General features: G+C 41.4%; 1 protein-coding gene across 3 annotated transcripts in view; it reads right to left on the bottom strand.

The window, feature by feature from the left end:
• Positions 1 to 1,605: 1,605 nt before the first annotated feature.
• Positions 1,606 to 15,615, bottom strand: part of LOC138773839 (oocyte zinc finger protein XlCOF7.2-like) — a 40,805-nt gene continuing 26,795 nt past the window's right edge. For all 3 annotated transcript variants that reach the window (XM_069954277.1, XM_069954274.1, XM_069954276.1), the window contains exons 7-9: positions 13,152 to 13,249; positions 12,908 to 12,965; positions 1,606 to 2,624 (exon numbers count right to left, since the gene is read on the bottom strand). In XM_069954277.1, the coding sequence (XP_069810378.1) occupies positions 1,897 to 2,624; positions 12,908 to 12,965; positions 13,152 to 13,249 (884 nt within the window). In that variant the 3' untranslated portion in view covers positions 1,606 to 1,896. The remainder of the gene's footprint in view (positions 2,625 to 12,907; positions 12,966 to 13,151; positions 13,250 to 15,615) is intronic.

Raw genomic sequence — 15,615 nt, 5'->3', positions numbered from 1 at the left:
ATTTCACACTACACGCCCTTGTGAGCGTGTTGAAACATGTGTAGCGTGAAACGATTGTAGCTCGTTTTTAGTGGATTGCACATTGTCCTGTTTGTTTCCTGACCTGAAATAAGAGCGTCTATATCTAAGTGGGTGAGTGCCGCTGCTGTTATCTATTCGGAGCAAGCATAAGTGCACAAACGTTGGGGCCTCCAGTCAGGGCCTTTCAGTGCTAGTGCAAGCACTGGAAACAAGCGCTGATCTTGCTGATCGGTGCTTGTTTGAGGCCATGGCAAGCCGAAGATCTTTTCATGTAAAAGGATTCCAAGTATTCCCTATACCCAAAGTAAATAACCTTGCGGCAGTGGTGGTTGTCGGCGAACGCTACACCATGGCTAGAGTAGGGACTCATGTATCAGAAGACCTGCACGTGGTACATGAGGCAATATGGTTTGATCAAATTATATACTAACTTCTGATGTTGGTTTTTACTATAGCTGAACAAGCTTTAGTATCAACCATGGGGGCGATGTGCAGCCATTTCTGTGATCTTCAGGCTTGTGAATGAGATCAGACTGATGGGCGCTATACAACTATCCAAGGGAATCTGTCAATAGGTTTATGCTGCCTTAAATGAGGGCAGCCTAAACTAGTGACAGAAATGCTGGACAGATCGGTGTATTACTTACATCATTCTGCTCAGCCGTTCACCTAATATGCAGGAGAATAGGATTCTTGCCACACCCCTCCCCCCCCCCCCGCCCTTTAGCTGCTGATTGACAGTTGACTGCCTATATACAGCATAGATAGATAACTACCAATTGGCAGCTGGTGGGCAGAGTTTTCTGCTTCTCATGAATATCAAGGACTACTGGGGTCATGCACAAAATGGAGAGGACTACTTATTATCCATATTATTCAGGAGGAGATCTCTGGATCAGCTGCACAGAACAATGTTAGTGATACATCATTCTGTTCAGCTTCTCAGTCACTAGTTTATGCCACCCTGGGATAGGACAGCCTAACCCTACTGACAGAGTCTCTTTAACCAACTAAAACCTTCTGATAGGTAAGATTTAAAGGGAATGTGTCATGACAAACAATTTAAATATTTTTTTTCCCTTCAAATTTTCCATTTTTCTATCTTTTAAAATAATTGTGAAATCTTAGTCCTCATTCTGGCCGTTAGGCCTTAAATTAAGCTTAGACGTCCTGTTCTATACAGATAATTTCCCAGCGGTGCCCTCCTTATCATCCCAGACGTATGACACCAGTATATAGCTTCTGCTCAGAAGCTTCCTTCTTGTAGAATGCCCTTTATAAACAATCACTAAGCACAACCTGAAACGCTTCTTTTATTTGAAAGGGACAGGTCGTTTTTATTGTTGTGCTTGCTGTAAAGCAGATCACTAAATGCTGCTAAAATGGCTCAGGCAGCTCCAATAAAAATGTACAAAATAATTAGAATCATAAAATAGATTAGATAAAAAGATACATGACTTTCAAACACTTCCTACTTTCCGGACAAGAGAACACCTTCTCCTCTTTATTTCCATACATGTGATTTCCGTATAAAACCTTTCCCACATTCTAAACATGAAAATGACTTCTCTCCTGAGTGACATCTAAGATGACCAACAAGGGCGGATTTAATGGATAAAGAACGGCATAACATTTCCCACATACAAGACATAAAAATAGATTATCTCCTGTGTGAATTCTTCATTGCTGCACAATGTTTAAATTCCTTTCTAAAACTTTCCCACATTCTGAACATTACATTTGCTTCTCCCGAGTGACTTCTAAAACATTCCACACGTTCTTACATTCAGAACAAGAATGCAGTCTATCTTGTGTGATATTTCTGATATTCTACAAGACCTGATGCTCTACTACATTTTTGTTGTTTACCATATTTTAAACTTTGAAGTGCCTTCGCTGATGTTCTACAGCATTTTGTTTGTGAGTAAAACATTTTCCACATTCAAGACATGAAAATGGCTTCTCTCCAGTGTGAATTCTTTCATGTGACTTAAGGTAATGTTTTCTAGCAAAACATTTCCCACATTCATTACATGCGTATGGCTTCACCCCTGTGTGAGTTTTACCATGATCGACAAGAGCTGATTTATGGGTAAAACATTTCCCACATTCAGGACACAGAAATGACTTCTCTCCAGTGTGAATTCTTTCATGTGACTTAAGGTATGTTTTACTAGGAAAACATTTCCCACATTCATTACATGTGTACGGCCTTTCCCCTGTGTGAATTCTGTGATGTATAAGAAATACAGAATTTTGTGCAAAACATTTCCCACAGACTGGGCATGAATATGGCTTCTCCCCTGTGTGGGTTCGTTCATGTAAAACGAGATTATATTTCCTGGAAAAAGTTTTCCCACATTCTAAACATATAAATGGTCTTTCATCTTTGTGAACTTCCTTGTGCAGAGGTTTCCGTCTAGGTTTTCGTTTGCCAATCTGTGATTGATTAGATGAAGGTTCCTGGTGGCCAGTGGTCTCAGTGGATAGATTTCTGCTCCGGAGGACTCGGGGTTCATTAAAAGGTAATAGAGTTGCTTGTGTGATATTGCTATGTGTTGATATATGGAGATGTCCATGGGAGTCGGTCATACAGTTTTCACCTGGGGGGGAAAAAAACACATTTTCTTATTTTCCCAAGCAAAATGAGAGACAAAAAGACAAAGGTAAAGATACAATATGTAATTCAATGTAGCACAAAGCGAGGGCAGCAATAAAGCAGTGGTGGGTGCCCCAGACAACCCTTTTAAAGAGGTATCCCCATCTGACAAAAGATATTCCCTATGCTTTGATAAGCAGCTGATTGTGGGGTCCCTAGCAATCAGACCCGCAATCTTGGAAATGGGGACGCCCGTCTTAGTGTTCAATGTTCCGCTGATTCCAATAGCTTCAAAGGAGAATGAATAGAGTGGTGGCACAGCAACGGTGTGTCATATAGGAAAACCCCGTAGGCAGGGGCATAGCTAGGGGTTTAGCCTAGGGGGGGGGGCTAGTGAGTCTCGCCCCAACCGATTATGTTATCCATAGGGAACCTCATAGATGACAATTAGAGATGAGTGAACCTGGAGCATGCTGGAGTCGATCCGAACCCGAACCTTCAGCATTTGATTAGCGGTGGCTGCTGAAGTTGGATAAAGCCCTAAGGCTATGTGGAAATCATGGGTATAGTCATTGGCTGTATCCATGTTTTCCAGACAACCTTAGAGCTTTATCCAAGTTCAGCAGCCCCAGCTAATCAAATGCCGAACGTTCGGGTTCGGATCGACTCGAACCCGGTTCGCTCATCTCTAATGACAATGCTTTCCAAATAATAAAGGGTATATTCTGCTACATTACTCATAGTGAACAGGGACTGAGAACAGTGGAAAAGACTTTCTACATTTCACATATATAACCATGTAAATATTAAAGGGGCTCTCCAGCTTTGCAAAAACAGAAACAGCGCCACTCTCCTCCAAAGCTTGTATATGGTAGTGCAGCTCATTTCCACTAAAAGAGAATGGAACCAAGTTGTAATACCACAAACAACATAAAGGAAGCTGTGGCGCTGTTCTTGTTTTCTAATTAGCCATCCATCCATTTTTCTATCTCTTTATCTCATATCTAGCTGTCTAATATCTATTGGGCAGCATGAGGACTACACCATAGCTGATGGTCAATGACCAAATAGGCAATACCCGAAGGGGATACCCGCAGTACCAATAGAGTAATGTATAGTACAAATGCTGGGTAATAACAATAAATAGTCCCATGGAGTTCAAGGCAACTATACTAAATATTCTATATGCAAAAAAGCCAGACTACTGCAACATAACTAAATGGAATAATTACTTTATTACTTCATAGAAACAATACATGACAATACATTAAAATGTAGGAGACATCAGCCCGGATAATCCTGGTGTACAGGGTATATGAGAGCAGCCAATTTATGCCCCCATGTAGTATTTAGACCCAATTTTAGCCCTCATATAGTTCGCAGGGTCCCTCTATGCTCTCATATAGTAAAAAGGCCACCCTCTATACCCTAACATAGTAGATTATCCCCCCTTGGTCCTCCATATAGAAGATAGACCCTCCCTGTGCACCCCCATATAGTAGTTAGGCCTTCTGTGCCCCAATATAGTAATTGCAGTATTTCCCTCTGTTTCCATGTAGTAGTAGTTATGGCCCTCTGTGCCCCCGTATAGAAGTTAGACTCCCCTCTGTGCATCCATCTAGTATTTAGACCTCTCTGTGCAGGCAATTCCCCCCCCCCCCCAAAAAAAAAAAAAAAAAAAAAAAATGAGTATCTTCCATGTAGGCATCCCCTCCAGCACCATCTCATGTAGGCAATCCCCCTTGTATGTATTCCCCATGCAGCCACCCCCTTCCCCAGCAGTAATCCCCCTGGTAATCCTGGTGGTTACATACCCCCACCACACCACTGAGTAGACCGTACCTCCAGATTAGGTACCCCCTTTTCAGTTAGCCAGCACATCCCATACCCCAACCCCCATAGATAACATCCTTCCCAGGAGTTAGTCCACACCCACCCACATAGGTCTCCTCCTCTCTAACTAAGGGAAAAAACATACTTACCTGCTGTGCGGTTGCAGTACTGTAGTCTTCTGATGTCAACTCTCTCCCTGCTCTGTGAGCGCACGAGTTACATCACTCATGTCCCACAGCTTTAAGGGAGGGAACGGCCTCTTGTGGCCACAACAGTGATTGGCAGGGTGGAGAGCTAATGCTCTCCTTGCCTTGTCAATCACCCTACTGCATTCAACTGTATGTTCTCCTCGCATCCAAGTACATACAGCTAAGTGTTCAGACATAACATTCGGTAGCCATGTGGGACCCCCAGAAGCCTCCAACAGCCAACAGACATTTGTAAGGTCTATCTGCAAAAGCAATAGCTTTTGTGGACAGCATTAACTGGCCAAATCTTCAGTGGGCCCCCTGCCTGTGTGGGTCCAGGAGCGGCTGCCCCCACCAAATTACGCTACTGCCCTTAGGGTACCTTCACATGTATCGTATCGCAGCAGATTTCACGCTGCAAGTTCCACAGTGAATTTAGCTGCGATACTGGGTACTGTCATTTTATATGGCTTTACAGACCCGCAGCAGATTTTTCATTTTAGTACAAATATTACAGTCACCCTTCTTACCTCTACATTAATCTCCCTTTCATTATGCCGTCCTTTGCCCCCTTTATAGTATTAAACCCCCACTATACCCCCGGAACAGAATTGACCAATTCCACCTATATAGTTTTATGCTCTTTCTCTGCCCCTGTTAAGTATTTTACCCCTCTGTATCGTATTTGGCTTCCTCTAAACTGTATACCATTTAGCCCCCTATGTGCCTCCAGTATAGAATTAGGCCTCTCTGTGCCTCCAGTGTGGTATTAGCCCCTCCCTCTGTAATATAAGGCCCCTCTGTGCTCCCTGTATGGTATTAGCCCCTCCCCCTGTAATATAAGGCCCCTCTGTGCTCCCTGTATGGTATTAGCCCCTCCCTCTGTAATATAAGGCCCCTCTGTGCTCCCTGTATGGTATTAGCCCCTCCCTCTGTAATATAAGGCCCCTCTGTGCTCCCTGTATGGTATTAGCCCCTCCCTCTGTAATATAAGGCCGAGTTTTATTCATTTCCGAGTTTTATTACATTTCCGGGTTTTATTCCTGATCATGCACGGTAAACGGCGTAGATGCAAAAGAGTTCTATGTTCGGTCACATTAAGTCCAGAAATTTAATAAAAATTGATCAAAAAGTCGCTTAAACGCAAGCAAGGTACCGATAGAAAACGCAGATCATGGCGCAAAAAATAACACCTAACACAGCCCCATAGACCAAAGGATAAAAGTGTTATATGGATGGTAATAGAGAAATTTTAAGAAACATTTAGTCTTTTTTAAAGGTTTTAATTTTTTTTTAAGAGCAGTCGGATAGAATAAAAGCCATACAAGATAGATATCATTGTAATTGTACCAATGTAGGGAACATAGATCACATTTCAGTTTTACCATAGGGCGAACGGTGTAAACACATATCTTCCTCATATAAAAAAAATTGTGTTTTATTTTTAATTTCACAGCGCAAATAATTTTTTTTTCTGGTTCCGCAGCATAGTTCATGGAAAAATTAAGTCTGTCATTGCAAAGTACAATTGGTGGCGCAAAAAATAAGGGCTCATGTGGGTCTGTAGGTGAAAAAAATGTAAGTGCTATGGCTTTTTAAACACGAGGAGGAAAAAAGGTGAGCGCGAAAACTAAAATTGGCTCAGTCCTTAAAGGGTTAAAATGGCTCAGGCAGCCATATAATAATGTACAAAATAATTAGAATCATAAAATAGATTAGATAAAGAGAACAGTGCTTCAGTGTCTTGCTCTGATCAGCAAAAAATAAAAAACTAGGAGATACATGACCTCCAAACACTTTCTACATTCAGAACAAGAGAACACCTTTTCCTCTTTGTTTCCTTACATGTGATTTCCGAATAAAACCTTTTCCACATTCTATACATGAAAATTACTTAGTGACGTAAAGATGATGAACAAGGGCGGATTTAATGCCATAACATTTCCCACATACACAACGTAACAGATTCTCTCCTGCATGAATTCTTCTTAGCTGCACAATGTGTAAATTACTTTCTAAGACTTTCCCACATTCTGAACATTACATTTGCTTCTCCCGAGTGACTTCTAAAACGTTCCACACGATTTTTTACATTCAGAACATGAATATCGTCTATCCCGTGTGAGATCTCTGATATTCTACAAGACCTGATGTTCTACTAAACTGTTTTTACCGTATTTTAAACATTGAAGTGCCTTCGCTGTGTGAATTCTTAGATGTTCTGCAGCATTTGCTTTGTGACTAAAACATTTTCCACATTCAGGACACGGAAATGGCTTCTCTCCAGTGTGAATTCTTTCATGGGACTTAAGTTGTTGTTTCTGAGTAAAACATTTCCCACATTCATTACAAGCGTATGGTTTCTCCCCTGTGTGAGTTTTAATGTGGTCGACAAGAACGGATTTATAGGTAAAACATTTCCCACACTCATTACATGTGTACGGCTTTTCCCCTGTGTGAGTTCTGTGATGTATAAGAAATCTTGAATTTTGTGCAAAACATTTCCCACAGACTGGACATGAATATGGCTTCTCCCCTGTGTGGGTTCGTTCATGTAAAACGAGATTATATTTCCTGGAAAAAGTTTTCCCACATTCTGAACATATAAATGGTCTTTCATCTTTGTGAACTCCCTTGTGCAGAGGTTTCCGTCCAGTTTTTTGTTTGCCAATCTGTGATTGATTAGATGAAGGTTCCTGGTGGCCAGTGGTCTCAGTGGATGGATTTCTGCTCTGGAGGACTAGGGGTACGTTAAAAGGTAATAGAGTTGCTTGTGTGATATTGCTAGGATTTCCTTCACAATGTGGTGATATATAGAGATGTCCCTGGGAGTCGATCAACCAGTTTTCACCTGGGAGAAGAAAAAATATTTTCTTATTTTCCCAATCAAAATGAGAGAGTAATGCAATGTAGCACAAAGCGAGGGCAGCAATAGCAGTGGTGGGTGCCCCAGACAACCCTTTTAAAGGCATAACCCCATCTGACAAAGGTATTCCCTATGCTTTGATAAGCAGCTGATTGTGGGGGTCCCTAGCAATCAGACCCGCAATCTTGGGAATGGGGAAACCCGTCTTAGTGTTTAATGTTCCGCTGATTCCAATAGCTTCAAAGGAGAATGAATAGAGTGGCGGCACAGCAACGTGTGTCATATAGGGTACCTTCACACGTACCGTATCGCAGCAGATTTCACGCTGCACCTTCCACAGTGAATTTAGCTGTGATAATGGGTACTGTCATTTTTTATGGCTTTACATACTCGCGGCAGATTTTTCATTCTACTGAGAAACTATAAAGCCCCTTTCCACTTAACCCACCGTTGCTGGGCTAATACGTGACCTGCCTGTGCTTACACCTCCCTGCTCAGCCAATCAGTGGCTGCGGCGGGGCAGTGCACTGATTGTAAATGTTAAAGGGGTATTCCACTCAAGCATAAACTTTGATATGTTGCTGCCCATGGTGAGACTAACAATTCCTTCCATACTTGTTATTATCTATTCAGTCACCTTCCCCCAGTTCTCAGCTGCTGCTTTCTGCTGAAGACACAAAAATCTGGGTGTGAGATTTTCTCTCTGTCTCCCCCTCCTCCCTTCTGACACAGCTGATGTAAACAAATCCCTGGCAGGCTTTACCTGCAACATTGTAGCTTCTTTGTAATGCTGGAAGGGTTAATCACAGTAAGTTCATTAGCAACTGGACCTCAGATGAACCCTCCCAGCATTACAAAGAAGCTACAATGTTAGACACCTGGTCAACGCTGCCAGAGCCTGCATACCGGCCACGTATCGCAATCTGGATCCTCCTCAGATCTCTATGTTGCTGCAGGTCAAGGAAAAAAAAAAGAAGAAAAAAAGCTATAATGTTGCAGATAAAGCCAGGCTCACACACAGATTTGTGCTTTTAGCAGAACGCAGCAGTAGCTCAGAACTGGGGGAAGGAGACTGAATAGATAATAATAAGTATGGAATGAATTGTTAGTCTCACCATGAGCAGCAACATATGAAAAGTTACGTTTGAGTGGAATACCCCTTTAAACATAAATAATTCCCTGAAGTATATGATCCTTCTCTGTTCTGGGTGCTGCCTCTGGTTAAATGACCTTTCACACCATTATTGTGGCACAGATATATTGTTATCCTGTAGAAATAGGGTACCAATGTATCAGTGCACAGATTAGCACAGGCCCCATTTACATTAATGACCTGAACATAATCACCCTGTTTGATCTTTCACCCATAAAAACTAGAGCCCATTAGTATAAAGTGAAAAACAATGGAAAAATGGTAAGTATATAAAATAATTCCACTTGTTGGGATTACTGGGACCACAGACCTATGACATAAAACTTGACATATTACACTGGTCTACATTTGAACAAAATTCCAAATTTCACCCAAAAATTCCAAATTCACAACTCCATATTTGAAGGCAAAAAATATGCAATATGTAATTTTTTTTCCACAAATGAGAAATGTTTGATTAAAGGTTTTATTAAAGTCTAATATTTTAGGTAATAAGTTCTGAAGATGCAACAGCATGCAATATCCTCGTTTCATGCAACCCCCCCCCCCCCCCCCCAAACTATATATGTATATCATCTAACCAAGAGAGCAATATTTGTGTTAAATTAAATTTTTAGGGAGTAATTTTCTCTTTTTGGATTCTCTGGAATAGTTCTAATCAGGGCTGTCATGTTGTAAACACCAGCAGTAGTCTGCCATCATGTTTGTGTTCCATCTTCCCTGATTTCTAGGTTCCATGGTCTTGATGTCTTGGTGAAAGCGTTTTCCACTCATAGATCCGAGATTTGAAGGGAACTAGCTCAGGTGGGTATGAAGAAAATGCAATTTAACGCTCATGTTTGCCCTAAGTCTTTGAAAAGAGATCAATATTGATCAATTTTGAACTAAAAAGTTATAATTTTCTGCCCTAAAGTTGCAAAGAAAGTCTTAAAGACCGAGCCCATTGATGCACAAAAGTCCGGGTCAAATTAGTGCAATGTTCCAAGAGCCATAACGCTTTTATTTTCCACCTACAGGGCTGGTTGGGGAGTAATTTTTTTTGCGCCATGATCTCAAGTTTTTATTAATATCATATTAGTGTAACAGAAAAATTTTGATCACTTTTTATTAATCTTTTTCTTTTTCTGATATATAATTAACAAAAGAAAAAAATCTGCAATACTGGTTTTTTTTCCATTTACGCTGTTCACCGTGCGGGAACAATAATGCTATATTTTAATAGATTGGACAATTCCGTACGCTACGATATATAATATCCCATGCAATGAGAGATATAGCAGTCGGCACTAACGGTAAATATGTGATCGGTGTGGTTTAATCAGAGGACTAATTATAGTAATTGGTGCAGACGGGGGTGCTCTCTCTCAGTATGAAAAACCAGTCATTCATGTAATAAAGAAGAACGGAAGAAAATGAGCTGGTACTCACCCATGTTCAGACATTTTCACTGCACTTTATTATTCATCTTTCATAAAAAAATTTCACACAAAACATCTATCACGCTATCAGGAGGGTGTTGGCGTCGCAGACGCCCGACGGTGTGAGCACCTGATTTTTTTTTTTAATGAAAGACGAATAATAAAGTGCAGTGAAAACGTGTGAACACGGGTGAGTGCCAGCTCATTTTCTTTCGTTCTTATATACGATATATATAGAGGGCCGATCCGACAGGACGGAGGTAAGTGGCTTACCCCCGCCTGTCGGTACAAACCATCGGGACCCCTGCAGTCTGCGGGGTCCTGATCACTCAGTGACAGGAGCTTGTCCTGTCACTGACTACCTTAAATGCCGCGATCGCTATAGATTGTGGCGTTTAAGGGGTTAATGACAGGCAGCTTCGTTATGCTGGGCTCCCGGGACACTGATGCGGGGCCGCTCTCATTACAGCGGTGCCGCACACATCAAGCCCCTCTCACAGTCAGGAACGTACATGTACATTCCTACTGCACCTGGTATGTGCAGCAGTAATATATATGTACATATTGCTGACGTGAAGGGTGTAATGACGTCAGAAAAGGCAGACCAAGCATTCTTTTCAACGGTTTTTATCTTTGGTTAGAAGTCTTATTTGTGGGACATCAAATATGCCAGCTTTTAACTTCTCTTGGGTAAGAGCAGGGAATTTGGTACAGATGTACTTGAAGCGGTACTGCTTCATGAGTCCCAATTTTATATGCAGTGGAGAGAGCAACACTTTCTGAGGATTAACAAGTGCTTCATTCTTGATATTCTTTTCACCAGTCTTGACTGTCTCTCTAGCACGCCATTCTTTCCTTGTATAACCTTCTGCTTTTGCTCTGCTGTCCCAAAGGACATAAGAAACTAGAACATTTTGTGTATCCCCTTTGTTGTCCTAGAAGAATCGATATAACCTTCAGGTCACCACATAAAAACCAGCAATGATCATTAGATTTGATTTCTTGTAGAATGGTCCACAAGGATTTATAAGTTGCTTTCATATTTCTTGAGTATGCAATAGGAATGGAAGCTAATTTATCGCCATTGTGAAGCGACACACACTTTAGACTTCTCTTTGAACAATTAATAAAGAGCCTCAATTCTTCCGTTAGATAAGTATCACATCCCATTGCCTCAATAAGTCCTTTGACATTGATGCACTATACAAGCTCCTCTTTCGTATGGAAATATTTCAGAAGATCCTTCTCTCTGTTACGATACATAAATGTGGTACCGGGAAGCAGCAGGTTCTTCTGCTTTATCCTTGAGCCGAGTAACTCTGCTGACAACTTCGGAAAATCAAGATCTCGTACTAGGTTATTAAACTCAGCTTGAGTGAATGGCTGGCACATTCTGGTAACAAATTTTGGGGCCATGAAATTTTCATAATTGGTGTTGTCGTAGTCAGAATTCATTGTGGTCAGAATTTTTCAAAGTTGTAGAGCGGTACAGGAACTTCGCCACAGTGACTTACCGGTCTTGTGGCTGATGGGAGGTTTGGGTACTGGATGTAAGATTTTATCCTTCAATTCATGCCTGCAATATTTACCATGCAGAAGTAGCAGTCATCAACATGGTTTCGAGGCTCTCACCACACCATCGGAATTCCAAAGCTGAGACTTTTTCTCTTACCCTTAGTCCACTGTCTCAGGTTTTCCACACAAGTCCTGCACACACTTTATGTGGTGCCCAAGGTTTTTCCTGGTCACCAAGTTTAACCCCGAAATATGCCTGATAAGCTTTACGCACAAAGTCACCTATATTTGTCCTTTCTTTTGGTGATGTAAAACAACCACAAATGTAACAGAATATATCAGGATCATTCCTGCACCGTCCACAAACTGTTTGTGTGTCTGGGGGCGGGGCATGCTCCTCGATGTCAGCCATCTTATGGACAGAATCACCAGAGGGCAGGACAGCACAGCCTGGAGGAGGGGAGTCTGATTTTAGCCCTATGAGGTACACAGGGAGCTGGTGTCAGTGAGTAAAACTTTCTAATACTGTACACTGAACTATTTTACTATAAAGTGGAGGCAGGCCATTTAACCCCTGCGACTTGTAAGCCTCATGAATGACTGAATGCTGCCGACGCTGCTTATATAGCCACAATATGCCGACGTCAGCAGTTTTTTTTTAATTCTTCATTTATCAGGTTTTATCATATTAAGACAAGCAGATAATTGCAGGCTGCAAATATAGAAAAGTACATAATGAAGAACGTACATCGCAGTCACATTGTAACAACAGCAGACGCTGCAAAATAAAAGCAGCCGACGTCAGCACTTTTAAACTACTTATTCAGTGTTCTACCTATTGCATATTCAGCATATCTTTCTGCATACCATTATCTTTTTTTCACACTCAGCATTTCCAAATGAAAAAATATATATAATATAATATATATAATATATATATATATATAATATATATTTAATTAATATATTTAATATAATAAGTGACGGTATAACTGCAAGAGTTTATTAGTACACAGAATTTTGCGTAAAAAACGGACGTGACTCAAGGAAACAGGTGTTATTTTTGGATTCACCAACCCAAAATACATAAAGATCACGTTATCTTGTATTTAGTAAAATTGATGTATACCAGTGTTATCACTAAACTGTACGTTCCTTCACTGGATATATATCACGTTTGTGTAACCCCAATAGATTGATCCCCTTCAACAACAATAATAACAGTTCTAAGGAGGACATTGCTTCTGAATTTCCTATCAGTCATGACATTATAATGACATTTATAGTAAAACAGGATTTATAAAAACCTCTTACCATTCACGGACACTGAAGGTAATAGAGCGAGCGGACTCGATAAACCCACATCCCATTCCTGCAAGGATCCCATAATAAAGAACATTAATAATATAACACAACCAAGAGTAGCCACAATCTATGACAGCTACCAACAACAAGATGACAGAGCGTACAGTATACTCCTGTGCTGCTGGAGGAGTCTTGTATACAGCTTCATTACATCAATCTATAGAGGATTTACAGGAATCTCGGCTCCATCTACCTGATGATCCAGGGGGACATGTTGCTGCTCCTCTTTACAATCCTGGGAATATAGAGGACGGGGACATCTCTCTGGTGGATTTCTCTGACTGTCTCCATCTATAGAAAGTAACACAGTGACTGAATACATTGTCTTTATGTGGTGAGCCCAGAGAAGCTGCAGCGCACAGTACTGGGAAGCAAGCAGAGGGCAGGAGAAGAGCGGAAGCGTGGAGAGAGAACGTATGAACAGTTTAGGGCAAGGGCTGCACGGACATTGCTAACGATTATCATTTTGCAAGAGCTGCATGAACATCGAGCCATGTAATAGGCTCATTAAATGAGCGCCAATTCTGCAGATCAATACTCATTTACATTATTGATTTGGTTAGTATAATTCATCACGATAAGGCCAGGTTCAGACTATGTAACTGTGCGCTGTATTTGCGGCTGTAATTGTGCGGCGGTATTTTTGGTGGTTCATGCGTACGCTGGAAAGTATAGGATATACGGCTGCACAGTGCACACTATGTATGACTCTACGGCCCGATCGTAAACGGACCTGTAAAAAATGAACAAGACCATTGTTTGCGGCTGGACATGCGGCCGAGGATTGACAGGCGGTCCGTACGGAGTACTTCAAAAATAGCCGGCAATGATGCCGAATGCCGATGCCTCTAATAGTTTTTTTTAATCCAAATTATTTTTATTGAAATATATGCATTTTTTTTCCCATTAACAAACAAAAACTCCCCAGAGGGCATACCCTCCGACCCCAACCCTCCCTAACCCTCCCCCCATTCGCCTCTAATAGTTAATATATTAAATTAATAAAACACATTTCCTTTGTAATTCAAGACACTTTTCAATAATTTATTTCTAACGAATCCATCATTTTGCTATTAAATATACTGTTAAAATAAATAGATATATAAATAAATGTATATTTATATATATATTTATTTTTTGACAGTATATTTAATTGCACAATGATGGATTCGTTAGAATTAAATTATTGACCAACGAAACTGAATTTATTTCAACGAAAATGTGTTTTATTAATTAAATATTAATTAGTACAGGAAGCTCCATAAGCCGTTAATTCATATTGCCGGTAATAGAGCATTCTGTACTAATCATCACTTTACTTTAATGAAAACATCAAATCTTTCTTCTAATTATGTTATCAAAATAGCATTATTAGAAGAAACATTTAGAATTATATGTGCGCTCAGCTGATTGGCTGATCGGCTCAGCGCACGTATAATTAGCGGGTCCGCAGTACAGTGACTTCATTGTGCTGGGGACCAGCGAAGAGGACACATCGGGGTGAGTATAGAGCTCTCCCCACCCCCTCCCCAGCACTGCACCCCTCCCAGCAAGGAAGGGGGGTCAGTTAACCCCTTCCTTGCTGGGATGGGTGCAGTCTGACATCAGTCTGGCCCCCAAGGGGTTAAGGGGGATGCAATACATCCTCCCTTAACCCCTTGGGGGCCAGACTGTAAGCAGCGATCTGTAAAGATGCTGCATACTGTAAGGAGCACAACACCGCTCACAATGATGGGTGTTGTGCTCCTGTTTGTGTGTTTTTTGTGTGTTTCTCCCTTTTTGTTTTTCAGATATCGGTATCCTGTGGATTACGTCGGATTCCGTGGACTACGTCGATGACCAGCGTTTTTTTTTTATGTTTTTTTTTAATAAAATGGTCAATGAGGGGTGTGGGGGTGTTTTTATTTGAATAAAAATTTTTTTTAACTTGTGTCTTGTCTTTATTTCTTTACTTTATAGACTTAGTAGTGGAAGCCGTCTAATAGACGGAATCCATTACTAAGTTGGGGCCTAGTGTTAGCCGGTATAAAATGGCTAACACTAACCCCCTATTATTACCCCAGTACCCAATGCCACCAGGGGTACTGGGAAGAGCCGGGTGCCAGTGGTCCCGGAGCGTCACAATTGGCGCTCCTGGACCGGGCGGCGGCAGGCTGGTAAGATTTAGGCTGGGGAGGGCCTAAACCAATGGCTCTTCCCACCCTGGTGTTACCAGGCTGCTGTCGTTTGGTTTTTAACCCGGCTGGTTATAAAAATAGGGGGGACCCTATGCGTTTTTTTTAAATTATTTATAAAAAAAAAAAAACGCATAGGGTCCCCCCTATTTTTATAACCAGCCGGGTTAAAAACCAAACGACAGCAGCCTGGTAACACCAGGGTGGGAAGAGCCATTGGTTTAGGCCCTCCCCAGCCTAAATCTTACCAGCCTGCTGCCGCCCGGTCCAGGAGCGCCAATTTTGACGCTCCGGGACCACTGGCACCCGGCTCTTCCCAGTACCCCTGGTGGCATTGGGTACTGGGGTAATAATAGGGGGTTAGTGTTAGCCATTTTATACCGGCTAACACTAGGCCCCAACTTAGTAATGGATTCCGTCTATTAGACGGCTTCCACTACTAAGTCTATAAAGTAAAGAAATAAAGACAAGACACAAGTGAAA

The sequence above is a fragment of the Dendropsophus ebraccatus genome, chromosome 15, assembly GCF_027789765.1.
Source record: "Dendropsophus ebraccatus isolate aDenEbr1 chromosome 15, aDenEbr1.pat, whole genome shotgun sequence".
NCBI classification, from domain to species: Eukaryota; Metazoa; Chordata; class Amphibia; order Anura; family Hylidae; genus Dendropsophus; species Dendropsophus ebraccatus.
The sequence above is the reverse complement of the archived record's forward strand: the minus strand, read 5'-3'. Positions and strand labels throughout refer to the sequence as shown.